This window comes from Neoarius graeffei, chromosome 16, assembly GCF_027579695.1.
Source record: "Neoarius graeffei isolate fNeoGra1 chromosome 16, fNeoGra1.pri, whole genome shotgun sequence".
Taxonomy (NCBI): Eukaryota; Metazoa; Chordata; class Actinopteri; order Siluriformes; family Ariidae; genus Neoarius; species Neoarius graeffei.
The window spans coordinates 57687059-57702754 of record NC_083584.1 but is presented as its reverse complement, the minus strand read 5'-3'; the positions used below and the strand labels follow the sequence as shown (position 1 = coordinate 57702754).

The following is a 15696-nucleotide window of genomic DNA, read 5'->3' as shown; positions in this document are numbered from 1 at the left end:
TGAGACATCCCCGTTTCTCTTTACAACAGTCTGTAAACATCTGGGGATTGACGAGACAAGTTGCTCAAGTTTAGGGACAGGAATGTTAACCCATTCTTGTCTAATGTAGGATTCTAGTTGCTCAACTGTCTTAGGTCTTTTTTGTCGTATCTTCCGTTTTATGATGCGCCAAATGTTTTCTATGGGTGAAAGATCTGGACTGCAGGCTGGCCAGTTCAGTACCCGGACCCTTCTTCTATGCAGCCATGATGCTGTAATTGATGCAATATGTGGTTTGGCATTGTCATGTTGGAAAATGCAAGGTCTTCCCTGAAAGAGATGTCATCTGGATGGGAGCATATGTTGCTCTAGAACCTGGATATACCTTTCAGCATTGATGGTGTCTTTCCAGATGTGTAAGCTGCCCATGCCACACGCACTAATGCAACCCCATAGCATCAGAGATGCAGGCTTCTGAACTGAGTGCTGATAACAACTTGGGTTGTCCTTCTCCTCTTTAGTCCGAATGACACGGCGTCCCTGATTTCCATAAAGAACTTCAAATTTTGATTCGTCTGACCACAGAACAGTTTTCCACTTTGCCACAGTCCATTTTAAATGAGCCTTGGCCCAGAGAAGACATCTGCGCTTCTGGATCATGTTTCGATATGGCTTCTTCTTTGAACTATAGAGTTTTAGCTGGCAACGGCGGATGGCACGGTGAATTGCGTTCACAGATAATGTTCTCTGGAAATATTCCTGAGCCCATTTTGTGATTTCCAATACAGAGGCATGCCTGTATGAAATGCCGGCATGAAATTTCAAAATGTCTCACTTTCAACATTTGATATGTTGTCTATGTTCTATTTTGAATACAATATCAGATTTTGAGATTTGTAAATTATTGCATTCCATTTTTATTCCCAACATTTTTGGAACCGGGGTTGTATATCATTGGACAATATATCCACTCCAAACTTAAACAACACTCAGGATACACCCTCCCCTTGGTCACCCTTCATCACCTTCTTACAGTTATGACCTGTGTGAGGGAAATTTAATGGACGAACATTATTATTCTCTGTGTTTCTGTATGTTGAGTTAAAGTACAGTGTACTGAGAAAAGATGTTTTCCACATGCTGTAATCGCCTTTCTGTGGCCTTGGTGATAATGAGCAGGGTGCTTGAGTTCGTCCTAACTACGCATCTTCTCATGATGTAACCACATTTCCTGACCTTGGTGGTGATAAGCAGAGAGCTTGAGTTCTCCCTGCTTGCATCTGCCTGCACTAGGGATGCATACCTAAACCCACATTCAGGCTCAGGTCCAGATTCGAATCCAGAGGTTTAGGTTCAGGTCCGGACCTAATAAGTCCGGACCTGAACCCATGACATATTTGAATAATGTTATAACAGCATAACGCGAGCAACTTGACTAAATTAAGTTGAAGACTCTTTAACAAGGACTACTGTCAAAGACAAGGCATAACTGCAGATTGAAATAAACTCAAACTTGTCTGGTTTATTCACTGGTAAGTTCTGACACAACAGTGCAAGTGATCCCTGTAAGTAATTGTAAGGTAGTGTAGTCTTTACACTGATTCACTTGACTTTTGGCGCAGTTGTGCTGCTCATGCCTAGCATGACACAATGAGGTAGTACAGGTAACTGCTCTAAACTAAGGCTAACTAAGTTAAACTAACTATGTCTTTTTTAACTTTTTCTTTACTAGGAAGTTAGGAACAACAGCAACAAGTTATCAACAACAGCAACAAGTTATCAACAACAGGCTCCAGCATACAGGACTGCAGGGCTCAGGACAAGCAAGCTTGTTCAACAGAAGTTACAGAACACTAGCTACTAGCTAGTTACTGTCTAGTAGTGACTGTAGTCTATACTCTATACATTCACTTGACTTGTGGCGCAGTTGTGCGACTTGTGCCTGGCATCATGAGTCATGACAATGAGGTACATGTAGTATAGTACTAGTACACGTACTATTCTAAACTAATAAGGCTTAGTTAAACTCGTTTTTGTTCACTTAGGAACAACAGCAACAGCCAACAAGTTATCACAACAGCAACAAGTTATCAACAACAGGCTCCAGCTTATGCCTGCAGGGCTCAAGCTTGTTTAATAGAAGTTACAGATCACTAGCTAGCTGCTAAACTATAGCTTAACAGTTAACACACATTCATGTGTTTTTGTTGAGGAACAAGAGCATGTTGACAGAGTCTGGGTCAAGATGAGCTCTTTCAGCTGATACAATGTCCCCAGCCGTACTGAAGACCCACTCACTTGGCACACTTGTGCCTGGCACGATAAGGTATTTCTTGGCATGCCTACAGAGGAGTGGTAGTTTGTCAACCTTTCCCTGCCAGAATGCAAGCACATCATCTGAAGACTTCAACTTCGGCAAGGCCCTGAACTTCAGCATCTCCTGCTGAATTCTCAGCCAAAGTGGCACCGGTGGCTCAACATGTGTCACAACATCATCATCTTCATCCTCAAAGATTTCCTCCATTGCGCTTAGCTTCAGCTTCTTTGCAGGAGATGTATCATCACTGTCCTCCTGGGGCTCCTGTAGTGGCACTGGCACGGCTTCCTCGGGTTCCATCTTCACCACAGTGGACATGTGAGATTGGCTCACTTTGATGCTGTTTGTGAGCCGATCCCACACGTCCACTGGGACAACCATGGAGCCCTTGAACCTGGGGTCGAGGGTAGTTGCCTCTTCGAGGCGCTCTCTCCTTTCATCTTCTCTGTATCTGGCTGAGAGATCTTCCCTGATGGATGACTTAATGTCTTTGGTAAACTTGTCATCCTCATCTTTGTCAGCCAAGTGCTGTTCCAGTTTGTGGAGCATAGGCAGCACCTGTCCAGAGGTTGGTCTTTTCTCGGATGACATCGCGACTGTGATAATATACGGGAGCTTCATCACCTTGAGGAAATGCTCCATCTTCTCTATGTTGTTGTCGGTACACTTCTGCAGCTTCTTGAAGCTGTTTTTCTTCTTGATTTTCTCATCTAGGGAAGCAGCTACTACTGCTGGGTACTGTTCTACAAACCTTTCAACCATCAGGTAACTGCTATTCCAGCGTGTCTTACAGTCGAGGATGAGGTTGTGGTTGGGTTTCCCAAGGGCTTCCTGCTTCTCCTTCAGAACTACTTTGGCGAGATATGAATTGCGAAAGTAGGTGATTGGTGGTCTGATGATGGCCAGCATGCTATGCACAGCTGGCACATTCATCGCCTTCTGAGTTGACAGGTTCAATTTATGGGCAAAGCAGTTAAGTGACAGTTTTATCCCTGCAGCAGTGGTGGCGTTCACCATCGCTTTAGCGTTGTCAGTTGTCATTACGTCAACCTTGCCCTCCAGGCTGAATTCTGTAAGACACTCTTTGATTTCTGCCACAATGTTCTCTCCTGTTTGTGAGACTTGGGCCTTCAGCATTTGCAGAACTCTCACTTGCATTGTCCAGTCTTTCAAATAGTGCACTGTTAGGGTCAAATAATGGTCGGCCGCTCGTGACGTCCATCCGTCTCTGGTCAGGGCTGCATACTCCACGTCCTTCAGCTTATTCTTTAGCTTGAGGAGGGTGACCTCGTACATTTGCGGAATGAGCCTTTCCGACACTTCGTCACGGCCTGGAACTTGATAGGCGTGGTTGAGCTCCCTTAGAAGCGCCCGGAAATAGGGATCGTCAACTGTGGAAAACGGACACAAGGATTTGACAGTGTAATGGCATAATCTTGCTGTTATTGCGTGCTGCTTGTCTGTTGAAATCTTAGCCCGCTTGGCCAAGATAAAAGGATTTACCCTTGTTGGTGTACCACTGCTGCCAGATGCACTTGCGACAGGTGTGGAAGGGGAACTTGAAGTTGAAAAAGATCCCAGGGAAGGTAAGTCAGGTTTCCATACCCCAGTGACAGTGTTGGCACTGGCACCTTTAGAAGTGGATGCAACTGGTGTGGAGTCTGTGGATGCAGGTGAAGCCCTTGGAGGTTGTCCTACATTCAGCTGGGCCTGGAGGCCCTGGACTGAAGGCAAAATTATGAAATTAATTACAACCAAAGTCTAAAACCACTAACACATTTGCTTTATTTCAGTACAGGAGGGCAGCGGGCTAGAGTGAACATATTTTTCATAGGTAGTATTAGGTACTGTAAAATACTGGTTTGGTCAAATCAAAGCATTGTCATATCAATGTAAAAATGGCAGAAATTTCATTACCGTAGAAACTACTAGAAAGCTGTACGTAAAATTTGCAGTATTTAATTTTTTCAAGAATCAGCAGCAACACAAGACAAAAAGTATATGACGATTGTATCCTTAGACACTACCCTTATATACTATCCTACTATATAATCCTATGTGTGTTTGAGAGCATGTTTGTAGCAGAAATAAAAAAAAACACATTATAACTGAGTACTGACACTGGCTTTGTCAAGGATACATAATTCATTGGTATATTGTTTTGCATAAAAAATTTGCTAAATAAAGTTATAAACGCCATACCGGTCCTAGTACCATCCTATTATCATGGTTAATATATGCTAATGAGTCTGCTAAGATGATATGCGGTTTGACAAGTTACAAACAAAATTGCAGAAAAAAAACAGGCTATAAAACATTATGAAAATCCTACAAACGTATGGTTAAGCTTACAATAAAAGTTCATAAAACTCACCCTGATCATTGTTGTTTCACTCACCAACGCTACCGAACATAGCTGTCAAAGTTGCTGAGGCCGGATGCGGCATCGTTTCGATCTGGTGATGTCATTGCAAATGTCTTACAACATTAGAAGTACCTCCAGCAGTGTGGATAATGCTCCCATAAAGTTTACACTTTGCCTGGTTCTGTGGGAGTTTTGTTACATGGTCCCATACCCTGCTGCTAGTACGCCGCGGCATTGTGTAAACCAGGGAGGTCAAACAAACATGACCCCGTCTGCTGCCGAGAAAACACAAAAGACCTCTAAATGTCCAATATAGCACCCACTGGCAGCCACGCGGTGTTTAGCCAATCACATCGCTAGCTTCCCTTGACGTCATCCAAATCTCGAGAGCAGTTGCGACAACTTGCGACACTTCGGGAATTCAGCAATGGCCGCCATACATAGCGATGCATGAGAATGTTTTTGTCTTTTTCCAGCGCAAATTTTGTGATCTATGGAAGGTTTAAGATGGTCTAGAATGAAAAAGATATATGTGAGTGCTTGATTTTTTTACAAGTCCAGTACCGAATCACTGGGGTTTCGTTTTTTTTGGACCTGAACCGAAATGTTTTTACAAGTCCAGAACCGGTCCAGCGTACCGGTACGCATCCCTAGCTTGCACGTACCAAAGCCTGCCAGGTGCACTCATTAGCAAAGCTTCATAGAAAATCTTGAGACAATCACGTGAAGACATGGGCAGTAAAGCGAATGCCTTTAGAGTATATAGATAACAGCCACTAAAACACAACTCAGAGCACGCATGTACTCTCACATCACTAGAGGTGATGTTCTGTTTTAATTTTCTTCCTTTCCTATCTTATATTTCTTTTATATGAGTTACCATAATAAATAACTGAAAAGACAACTGCTAAGCGTTCTGAAATGTTTGTTAGAAGTTTCCATTACATTTTGGCGTCCCTAGGTGGGCCCTATGCGTCTGATCCTTGGATGACGGAACACTCCCAAGGCTATGGTGCGGAGCTGAGAACTCGGACGAGAGACTGATTATATTTTATATATATATATATATATATATATATATATATATATATATATATATATATATATATATATATATATATAAAATAGGGTGGCGGATGGTAGGTGGAACAATTATTTCTATTATTATTATGAATATTATTATTACTGTATTTTAATTTTATATATATATATATATATATATATATATATATATATATATATATATAATACAGTATATACAGCTAGTCAGCCGTTTGACACAGAACATGACACATCGGGAGTTGTCATTTTCATCTTCGGCGCTGTGTCCATCTTAGAAAATCACTGCGCTCTCAAGATAATTCGCTCTCTGACGTCATTTCTGTGGCTTGAGCATGACAGAAACCGCCCCTCCCCCACCCAGTGTTTTCCTCTGCTTTACACCAAAATCATAGGGGACATACTTTCTTATTTCCAACACAGAATAGCAAATTTCACCGAAAAGTGAGAAAAATATACAAAGTTTTCAAGGTCATTGGTTGAAATGTTTCCCCTCGTGGACCAAGTTGCAACAGGAGCCAAACCGTGCAGGCGATATTAAAGCAAAGCTAACTGAGCATGCGCAGTGTGCAGGCAGCCTTTTGCCGAAGTGCTTGATTTGGTTGTACCTATATGTTCTAAATAAAGTTTTTTTGGGGAAAAAAAAACCCCTCAGAGCCGCCATATGACCACACCCATCGCGTGTACTTGGCATCATATCCGATCAAATTTGCCCCAAGAAAAGTATTTCCTGACTTTTTATTCCTTTCATTACCTCCTCTTATTTTCTCAACTTTACCCCATTCCTTACATATCTTTATTGCACTCCCCTTCATTGTTTTTGTTTTTTTCCTTTTCCAGTTCAGTCTCTGATCATTTTGTGAACAGCTCTTTTACTACTATAATTATCTTTACAGAGATTCTTTCTTTTTTTCGCTTATACAGTGCCTCTCTTTCGTATATTTCTTCTTTTCTATTTCGGACAGTTGTTGAAACAGGATTATTTTCTCATGTTATTTGCCATTTTCACTTCATTCTCACAGTCGTGTCTTTACACTATTTATTGGTCACATAATTCACATCGGGGCGGCACGGTGGTGTAGAGGTTAGCACTGTCGCCTCACAGCAAGAAGGTCCGGGTTCGAGCCCCGTGGCCGGCGAGGGCCTTTCTGTGCGGAGTTTGCATGTTCTCCCCGTTTCCTCTGGGTGCTCCGGTTTCCCCCACAGTCCAAAGACATGCAGGTTAGGTTAACTGGTGACTCTAAATTGATCGTAGGTGTGAATGTGAGTATGAATGGTTGTCTGTGTCTATGCCCATGTTTACATTAGACCGTATCAGCGGATCATCAGATTAACGTTTTTAAAACGATTAGTGTGCACACAGCAACACCAATACACGATTTGCGTGCACACAGCAACACCAATACACGGATACGCTCGGCTCCGCAGGCATCCTGCACTCCAAATCACTCTGCCCTGAACAGCGAGTGCCCTCTGGAGGGTGCGCACACCGGCCCTGTGCAGCTCACAGAGCATGCGAGTGAAGTGCACAACCACTGATTCGCGACTGAGCCGCTGTGTGTGTGATCCCAGCGCATATCACTTACCACTTGCAAGTGGAAGGATGGCAAGCCTAAAGACAATCATAACTACACAATGGGCAGTATTTGCATCAGTATTTGCAGTATTTTCATACTTTTATACTCTTTAATGAAAGGTGATACAAGGCGGAAGTCCGCGCCGTTTTTCAGCAGTCGTGTCACATGACCAACGCCAGCGAATCAGGAAGGTGGATGTCACAGTGACGTTGTCCAATGACGACGCCAGCTAGAGCTCAGCACAGCGTATCCGCGTATCTCAATGTTTACACAGCACCGGAGCTGACACGATCTAGATTGAATACGTGGACCCTGGCGGATTCCCGTTTCCCGGCGTTTCCAGGCGGTTTAATGTAAACGGACAGTGCATCCGCAAAGAAAACGAGACAGATACGGTCTAATGTAAACTTGGCCTATGTGTCAGCCCTGTGATGACCTGGCGACTTGTCCAGGGTGTACCCCGCCTTTCGCCTGTAGTCAGCTGGGATAGGCTCCAGCTTGCCTGCGACCCTGTAGAACAGGATAAAGCGGCTAGAGATAATGAGATGAGATGAGATAGTTATAAATAGATGCCGCCTGATGTTATTTCAGTTTTCTTGAAATTTGCCTCAAAAAATGTTAATGTTGTGGAAATATTAATTTGTATGGAAATATTTTCTAATAAATGGAGTATGAGAATTGATTCTACATCATTTGTAACTACAGTATAGCTATGGATTACACATCAATCTGGTTCTAAATAGTTAATTTGTAAGATCTCCATGTAACTGTTCCATCAATTATCTGCATGATTAGTTTCATTTCGTTTTTCATTCTGTGCAATGGACTGTATTTGTTTATTTATTTATTTTTTTATTGCTGATCTGGAACAGCGTATGATGGGTCACATGCCTCCGCGTAACAGGAAATGACTTTACTTTTGTGGACTCTGACCCACATGCTGTCTCCATCTCTGTGTATGACAGAATTGTTCTGTTATGTTGGAATGTACACTTTGTTTTCTTCACTGTTCTGCATGTATTGTCTCTGTATTTTCTATTTGGTTGAATAAATTCTTAATAATAATAATAATAATAATAATAATAATAATAATAATATCAACAGGAAGTTATGCCACAGATTCTCAGTTGGATTGAGGTCTGGTTTTTGATTCAGCTATTCCAAGACATTTAAATGTTTCCCTTTAAACCACTCCAGTGTAGCTTTCGCAGTATATTGAGTGTCATTGTCCTGTTTGCACGTGAACCTTCATCCCAGTCTCAAACCTCTGGCTGACTCAAACAGGTTTTCCTCCAGAATTGCCCTGTATTTAGTGCCATCCATGTTTCCTTCAGTCCTGACCAGCTTTCTTGTTCCTGCAGATGAAAAATATCCCCACAGCATGATGCTGCCACCACCATGCTTCACTGTAGGAATGGTGTTCTCAGGATGTTGGGTTTGTGCCACACACTCAGGAATAAAAACACTTACGCTTCCACTAAATAGGACTGTACTGATTATGCCTAAAACTTGAATAGTTGGATTATGGTCTTCAGTTAGTCTTAAGTGATTCTGTTCTGTGATCACATTTTACACTGGAAGGGGAATCTGGTTGTAAATCTCTGGGTCAGACGAATAAATTAGAAAACCATTGAAATACTGAGAATCCATGAAGGGCTGTTAGGAGTGGAGCTTCTTTACAGATGATGGCGATGTGTTATTGCTCGGACACACTGAGGTCATGGCAGCACTGTGTGTCAGCATGTGAACGTGCTCTGAAGGAAGGCCGAAGTGTAGCTGCGGACAACATGAATCCTGACCTCGAGTCTCGAAAGTGGTGCTTATTCTGATTTCTTTACTGAAAGTTCATGGTAACAAAGAAGGTCTCACTGACTCCATGTTTCCCTTCACAGCTACGTGGATGTCGGTCAGAGTGCTGGAGTTCCCTGCAGATGCTTTAACTTCACTGCGTCTTTGGAACAAGCCAAGCACAATAACAAGGTGGGTTTAATGATATCCGTCGTGTGTTATTGCTTAACCTGTCTGTACAGATGGACATTGACATCCCTCATGACAGGGAAATGACTGAAATATAAAGAATTATTATTTTTAGCCCAACATAAAAGTTTCAAACAAAGTAAACTGTCAATAAAAAAAGTAATAAAAATGATCAGAAATATTCTTGGAATGTTATTTTTCTGTTTCCACCATGAGGAGTAGGAGGCGTTATGTTTTCTGGTTGTCTGTATTTCCTGTCAGTTTGTGTGTCTGTCTGAGATTCTGATTAGCACAGGATGTCAAGAACAAACCACTGAATATTTGTTGATGAATGATTAGATTTTGGAAATGATCCAGACAGGACTGATAAGACTTGTTGAGGCTGAGGCTTCCTCAGTGTCCTCGTCATCAAGTTCTGCTTGTTAAATGTCACTTTCACAAACATCTATCGAATTGTGATGAAGAGCTCACAGTTCAACCACAAAACTTGAGAACAATAATAAAAAGTTATGCTGGACAATACAATACGGTAAATAATTGCTATAGTGATCAAAGATCAAATCTGTGCAGCAGGAAATTACAGGAAGTAAAAAGGGTCATGAATGAATCCAGATTCTTCACCTCATTTGGCTGCATAATTAAGTCCAGGACTTTGACTGTGTGTAATATATGCACTCATTTCCCCCTTTCTCATTTCCGAGAGATGGTTCCTTCAGCTACCAAGCACGCTCCTGTCAATGACATGGTCTTCCACAGCTACAAGTGAGTCAACACTTCTGCTCTCGTCTGTGTAGGAAATACTGTTCTTCTATGAACACGTTATCATTATGATACTACAATCTGGGATGTTTTGCTTCAGCCCAAAAAATTAATTTTGAATCTGTTTTCTTAATTAAAATTGTTTTGTTGGCTCTTATCAAACTGAAGAACTGGAAAAAAAAACAGAGAGGGAGAGCTGCTCATGGAGTTAGTCCGTGTTATTCCATGATGGAACAATGTAGAGGAATAAAATTCATGTCAGGCTAAAAATCCGAAATTTTGAAATGATTAACAGTGATGAAGGCCAATGCTTTTGCAATCACATGTAATGCAACTTAGATTTTTATTTGGGAATAAGTTTACAAACTGTATCGAGTTCTCACCAGGGTCCCTGCTGGCGCTCGTCACATTTGTCATTGACGATAATAATCCATCAGTGACAGAGAAAATTACTAGTGGTTGTCACCAAGGACGCGTTATACTAATGGGCTTCATGGGCAGCTGCCCAGGGCCTCGGCCACTAGGGGGCCTCGGAGGTAGTGAGATTGGAAAATATGAAACGATATTTACAGAAGTTGTGATCATATTGATAACATTTTTGATGCATTTCGCCACCCGTAAGGAAACCCACCTTGTCCCGTCGCATAAATCACCCGTCATTGTCAATATGATCACTGTCCACCATGTCTTCACACGCTACGCCAGCTTGAGTTCAATGATTTAATTAATGACTTCGCTTTCCAGAAAAGTAGGAAAGTGCCCTTGTAAGTTGACCCATGGCTGTCAAACTGAATGCGCAAAGCTGTGTGCTACTGCTGTTTGGGACATTACGTGTGTGAAAGGATGAAATGTTTCACATAGCCTAACATTTTGAGATTTATTTCTGAGAAGCAAGATATTTTTCTTTCTTTGTTATTGCTCTTTGTTTTCACAAGTTAAAAGTCGCCTGGATTCCAAAATGAAAACGAACGGTTATATACCAAATGAATGTTCTTGCTCTGAATACTAAAGAAACTGTTGTAGGCCTAGGTTATGTTCTTGACATGTTGTTCATTGACTCACTCATTCAAAGGCTTCTTGAGGCTAAACTTTAGTTAACCAGACTTGTTTACTGTGATGTCTGATGGATTTTTTCACCATGCAATTGCCTATTTCACCATTGCTTTTTCTTGATTAAATAGGTGTTGATGGATATAAAGTTTTATCGTTCAATAGTATTTCTAATTGTGCCACTGTCATTGTTTAAGTTTCTGTGTCTAGTTAGACAGGCACGTCTGAGGGGGTGAATTTACTGAGCGCAGTTGACAAGAGGCGGGGATGGGGCCTCGGGGGGGGTGTCTGCCCAGGGCCTCGGCAAGGGTTAACGCGGCCCTGGTTGTCACAGTGACGAATGTATTTGTCATTTTTATCAGAAGTCATCTTTTATAGAAGTCCCTCCACAAATCCCTCCATTTGCTGAAATCCATCCCCAGTGAAGAGACGGTGGAAAGTCAGAGTGTAAACAATGAGCACATGCTTGTGGCCAATAAAAATCAGCTACACATAATGACCAAATAAGCGCCAAGCTTCTGACCAATTACAGTGCAACTTAATCGGTCTGGTGTGGTGGTGTAATTATGTCTGTGTGAACCAAACAGTGGCGCAGTCTAAACTGAGGAAGTTTTTGGGCGGGCTTCAAGCACTGAAGATGATTTAAGGGCTGAAACAGCCATGGGGAGACACACTCAGAGCCCCGACTGTCCCCGAGCACATCAGACAGCGTCAGTAATACAGGGGTCAATTAAAAAAAAAAAATGCCAATGTGAAAGTGCTGTCAGCCAGCAAGTGACTGAATGGAGCGATGTTTCGGGCGGCATGGTGTGTCGAGTTCCTGTGGCGAATGCTGTGGTGTTGCTGGGCCCCGTCACTCGGGGCCATAGCCCCCGGGTATTTTTGTAAGAGTAAGAAATTTATAGAAACAACTGACTGGGATGTCATCTGGGATTTTGAATGTTGTAATATAATAATGTAGCAAACTGATGATGAATTTTACTAGTGACATTTAATAGGCAATTGATCATGTGTCAGTTTCCTAAGACATTATGTGTGATGATGATGATGATGATGATGATGATGATGATGATGATGATGATGAAAATAATAAGGAGACAGAAACTGAAGTAAATGACATAAATTTTAAAAGAGCAGTGCAAAAATCACCAATAAAGATGTCATAACCTTTGAATGTGTGTGGGTGATATTACCTTGTAAAGTTAGATAAAATCTCCCCAGCCTATCGATGCCAATCTCCCTTAAAAAATACAAGCCGCAGGAGCACCTGACTGAGCTCCTGGTCTGTTCAATAGCTAGAATAGAGACAGCCCTGGGCAAACTAACATATGATGAAAAGCAGGGTGTCATTCTGTGTTCGGTTTGTAATTCAGTGGGAAAATTGAATTCCTTTATTGTTGGTTGTTCCAAGATCCTTCTTGACTCTGTTCAATTGTAAATGAAGTTTTGTGTTGAAGTAAAGGCTAAAGGGAGTCCTAATACCGCTTCTGAATAATTCCGTGTTAAAATAACCTGAAGTAAGATCAAACTAAAGAGGTTTATTTTAGCTTGATGATGCACAGGGTGTCCAAAATCAGGTCTTTCTTTCTTTGAGGCTGGACTGAAGCCCAAATTTTATATGTAATGGAGAGGCCTAGCTGTATCTGGACAAATATTTGAATTGTGCCCGTTTGGTTGGTATAAATCTGTATTAAGTCCACTTTGATAAGTTGTTAACTAAGAAAAAATACAGACTCAGAAAAAGTGAAAAATACTTATTGAGCTTTTATTTTTCAAGGAAAAAAGTGGAGAATATTTTCAGAACCCAGTGAGAACCCTCTCCCAACATTTAAATAATTCTATAACATACACTGTAATCCCAGTTCAGGCGGCACGGTGGTGTAGTGGTTAGCACTGTCGCCTCACAGCAAGAAGGTCCGGGTTCGAGCCCCATGGCCGGCGAGGGCTAGCCTGGGCCCGCCCATCCTAAGCGTGACGCAACACGAGGGCCTGTTGCGAGCTTAGTCTGGCCAGGCAAGCTATCTACAGCTCTTCCAAGCTCCCGAAAAATCAGGAACCAATCAACTTTGAGCATCTCCAACGGCCCTGGGTAGAGGCGTGTTCAAGGCACTGACGTAGTAGAACTGCGACCAGAAGCCATAGATTGTTTACAGAATCTATGCCGGAAGTGCTTCATTCACGCTTCCGCATCTATTACGCATAGATGCTGTATTGAAAGCATTCAACAGGAAGTTCTCATTGAAAACGGAGCAAAGAGCAGCCCTGGAGGTATTTATTGAAAGGAAGGACGTTTTCGCCTTGCTCCCGACCGGCTTCGGTAAGAGTTTAATCTACCAGTTAGCCCCGTCGCGTCGCATACGTCAGAGGAAAGAGTGATGTGATTGGTTTAAGCTTCGTCACAGCCTTTTCTGGCTTCAACCAGTAGCAAACTGAGGCATTTCAGGGAGGTGGGTCAACCACGGGCTCTGGGAAACGGTTGGGCTTAATATCTTGGCCAGACCAATAGCTCGGAGAGCTTTGAAGTCGCGTTAGCCAGGCTAGGCGAGGGCCTTTCTGTGCGGAGTTTGCATGTTCTCCCCGTGTCTGCGTGGGTTTCCTCCGGGTGCTCCGGTTTCCCCCACAGTCCAAAGACATGCAGGTTAGGTTAACCGGTGACTCTAAATTGAGCGTAGGTGTGAATGTGAGTGTGAATGGTTGTCTGTGTCTGTGTCAGCCCTGTGATGACCTGGCGACTTGTCCAGGGTGTACCCCGCCTTTCGCCCGTAGTCAGCTGGGATAGGCTCCAGCTTGCTTGCAACCCTGTAGAACAGGATAAAGCGGCTAGAGATAATGAGATGAGATGAGAATCCCAGCTCAAGAGGAGTGAATACTTGTGCAAGTCCCTGTGTACATGTTATGCTTTAATACGCTTGTGTTGATGTTACTGGTCATTAAACTGTTTTTCCCCCCTTTATTGTGTTTGTCCTACTCGACTGTACATTGGACTGAGTGTTTAATGGATATGTTACCTCAAATAACTTGGACACCCTGGATTTATTATTATTTCTGTGTGTGTGTGTGTGTGTGTGTGTGTGTGTGTAGGAAGAAATTTGTGGCTCCTACTCTATCAGAGGGCTTCTCTGAAATCCTGCAGATTCACTTTGTTCCCAGTTTTACTGACCGTCGTTCCGAGGCACTTTTCAGGCAATTCTCCGAGGGCTGAACAGACTATTTATACCAGGAGATGGACACAAATATGAAAGGTGGGGGGGAAAGACTGAGTGACTGATGGAAATATTCACAAGCCTTTAGTTCCGGTACTGTTCCGTAATTTCAGTTCAGTTGTGCTGGACTCCATTGTTGTGTTTGCCTGTCTCAAATCTCTGCTGCTCTTTTTAGTAACAACATATTGAGTGTGATGTTTGTTTATTTTAGGTTTGAAAAAAAAATGAAACGCAGTGACTCTTTGTTTGCAATAAGATGAATTTTATATCTTTTTATTAAATAATTAATGAAATGGAACAGTGAACCCAGTGAGAACCCTCTCCCAACATTTAAATAAATCTATAACATAATCCCAGCTCAAGAGGAGTGAATACTTGTGCAAGTCACTGTGTACATGGTATGCTTTAATATGCTTGTGTTGATGTTACTGGTCATTAAACTGTTTCTTTTTTTCCCCCTTTTATTAAATAATTTAATGAAATAGAACAGCCATTAAATCATTAAACAACCTGTTTGTTTATTTCTATTATTTCTTTAGAATGATCAATTTTACTGTTATTATTATTATTATTATTATTATTATTATTAATTGATTTGTACAACAAGTATATCAGAGTTATGATCAGTTAAGTGCCCGATGACCACAGCTAAAACATATGCCACTATGGTCACCACACAGACTGAGACGACGATTGCAGTCACATTCAGACTTTGATTAGAGTCAGGGTTAGGAGTAGGGTTAATGGGTGGGGGTCTGGGACTTGGAGCATAATTTGTTGCTCGAGCAACGTATGATACCTCAGTTTTAACAGTTTTGTGTGTGTGCGCATGCGCTTTTACATTCACCAGTACAGTGAGACAGCAACATGTCCATTGGGTTTCTCTATTATTACTAGATTTACAGAATTTATAGACAAAGTATGTATTTTCTCGTCTTTGTAGTCATGTGTGTGTGTGTGTGTGTGTGTGTGTGTGTGTGTGTGTGAAGAATTAACCAAATTATTTTTTTTGAGCATCACAACTTTTTCAGTCTATTGCCCCTGTCCCAACTTTTTTGAAACATTGCTGACATCAAATTTAAAAATGAGCATATATTTTTCATAAACCAATAAAATTTCTGTTTCAACATTTGATATGTTGTCTTTGTACTATTTTCAGTGAAATGTAGGGTTTCTATGATATTTGCAAATCTTCACATTCTGTTTTTATTTGTTTTACACAGTGTCCTAATTTTTTTTTGGAATTGGGGTTCTAACAAATTAAATTCAAAGGAAAATAAAAAAAAATAATATTTGAGGAATAAATCAGAATAGAATGTTTAAGCTTGTAGTCTTGGTGTAGACCTTGTTCTATTAAACTAGGGACTAACCATAATTTTTTTGTTTTGGTGTCTATGTGATGACCACAGC

The 15696-nt window shown here is 41.6% G+C and overlaps 1 protein-coding gene across 1 annotated transcript; it reads right to left on the bottom strand.

The window, feature by feature from the left end:
* Positions 1–2173: 2173 nt before the first annotated feature.
* On the bottom strand, positions 2174–4743 carry LOC132900263 (E3 SUMO-protein ligase ZBED1-like). The gene is made up of 2 exons (XM_060942270.1): positions 4695–4743; positions 2174–3687 (listed from the first exon to the last, which is right to left on the bottom strand). Exons 1-2 carry the CDS (start codon positions 4741–4743, stop codon positions 2174–2176), a joined length of 1563 nt encoding a protein of 520 aa, XP_060798253.1.
* Positions 4744–15696: the final 10953 nt, after the last annotated feature.

Coding starts and splice junctions, on each gene's coding strand:
- LOC132900263 (XM_060942270.1), bottom strand. CDS start 4,743: ATGCCGCATCCGGCCTCAGCAACTTTGACAGCTATGTTCGGTAGCGTT. Junction 3,688..4,694: donor AGCTATGTTCGGTAGCGTTG/GTGAGTGAAACA, acceptor CGTTTTCCACAG/TTGACGATCCCTATTTCCGG.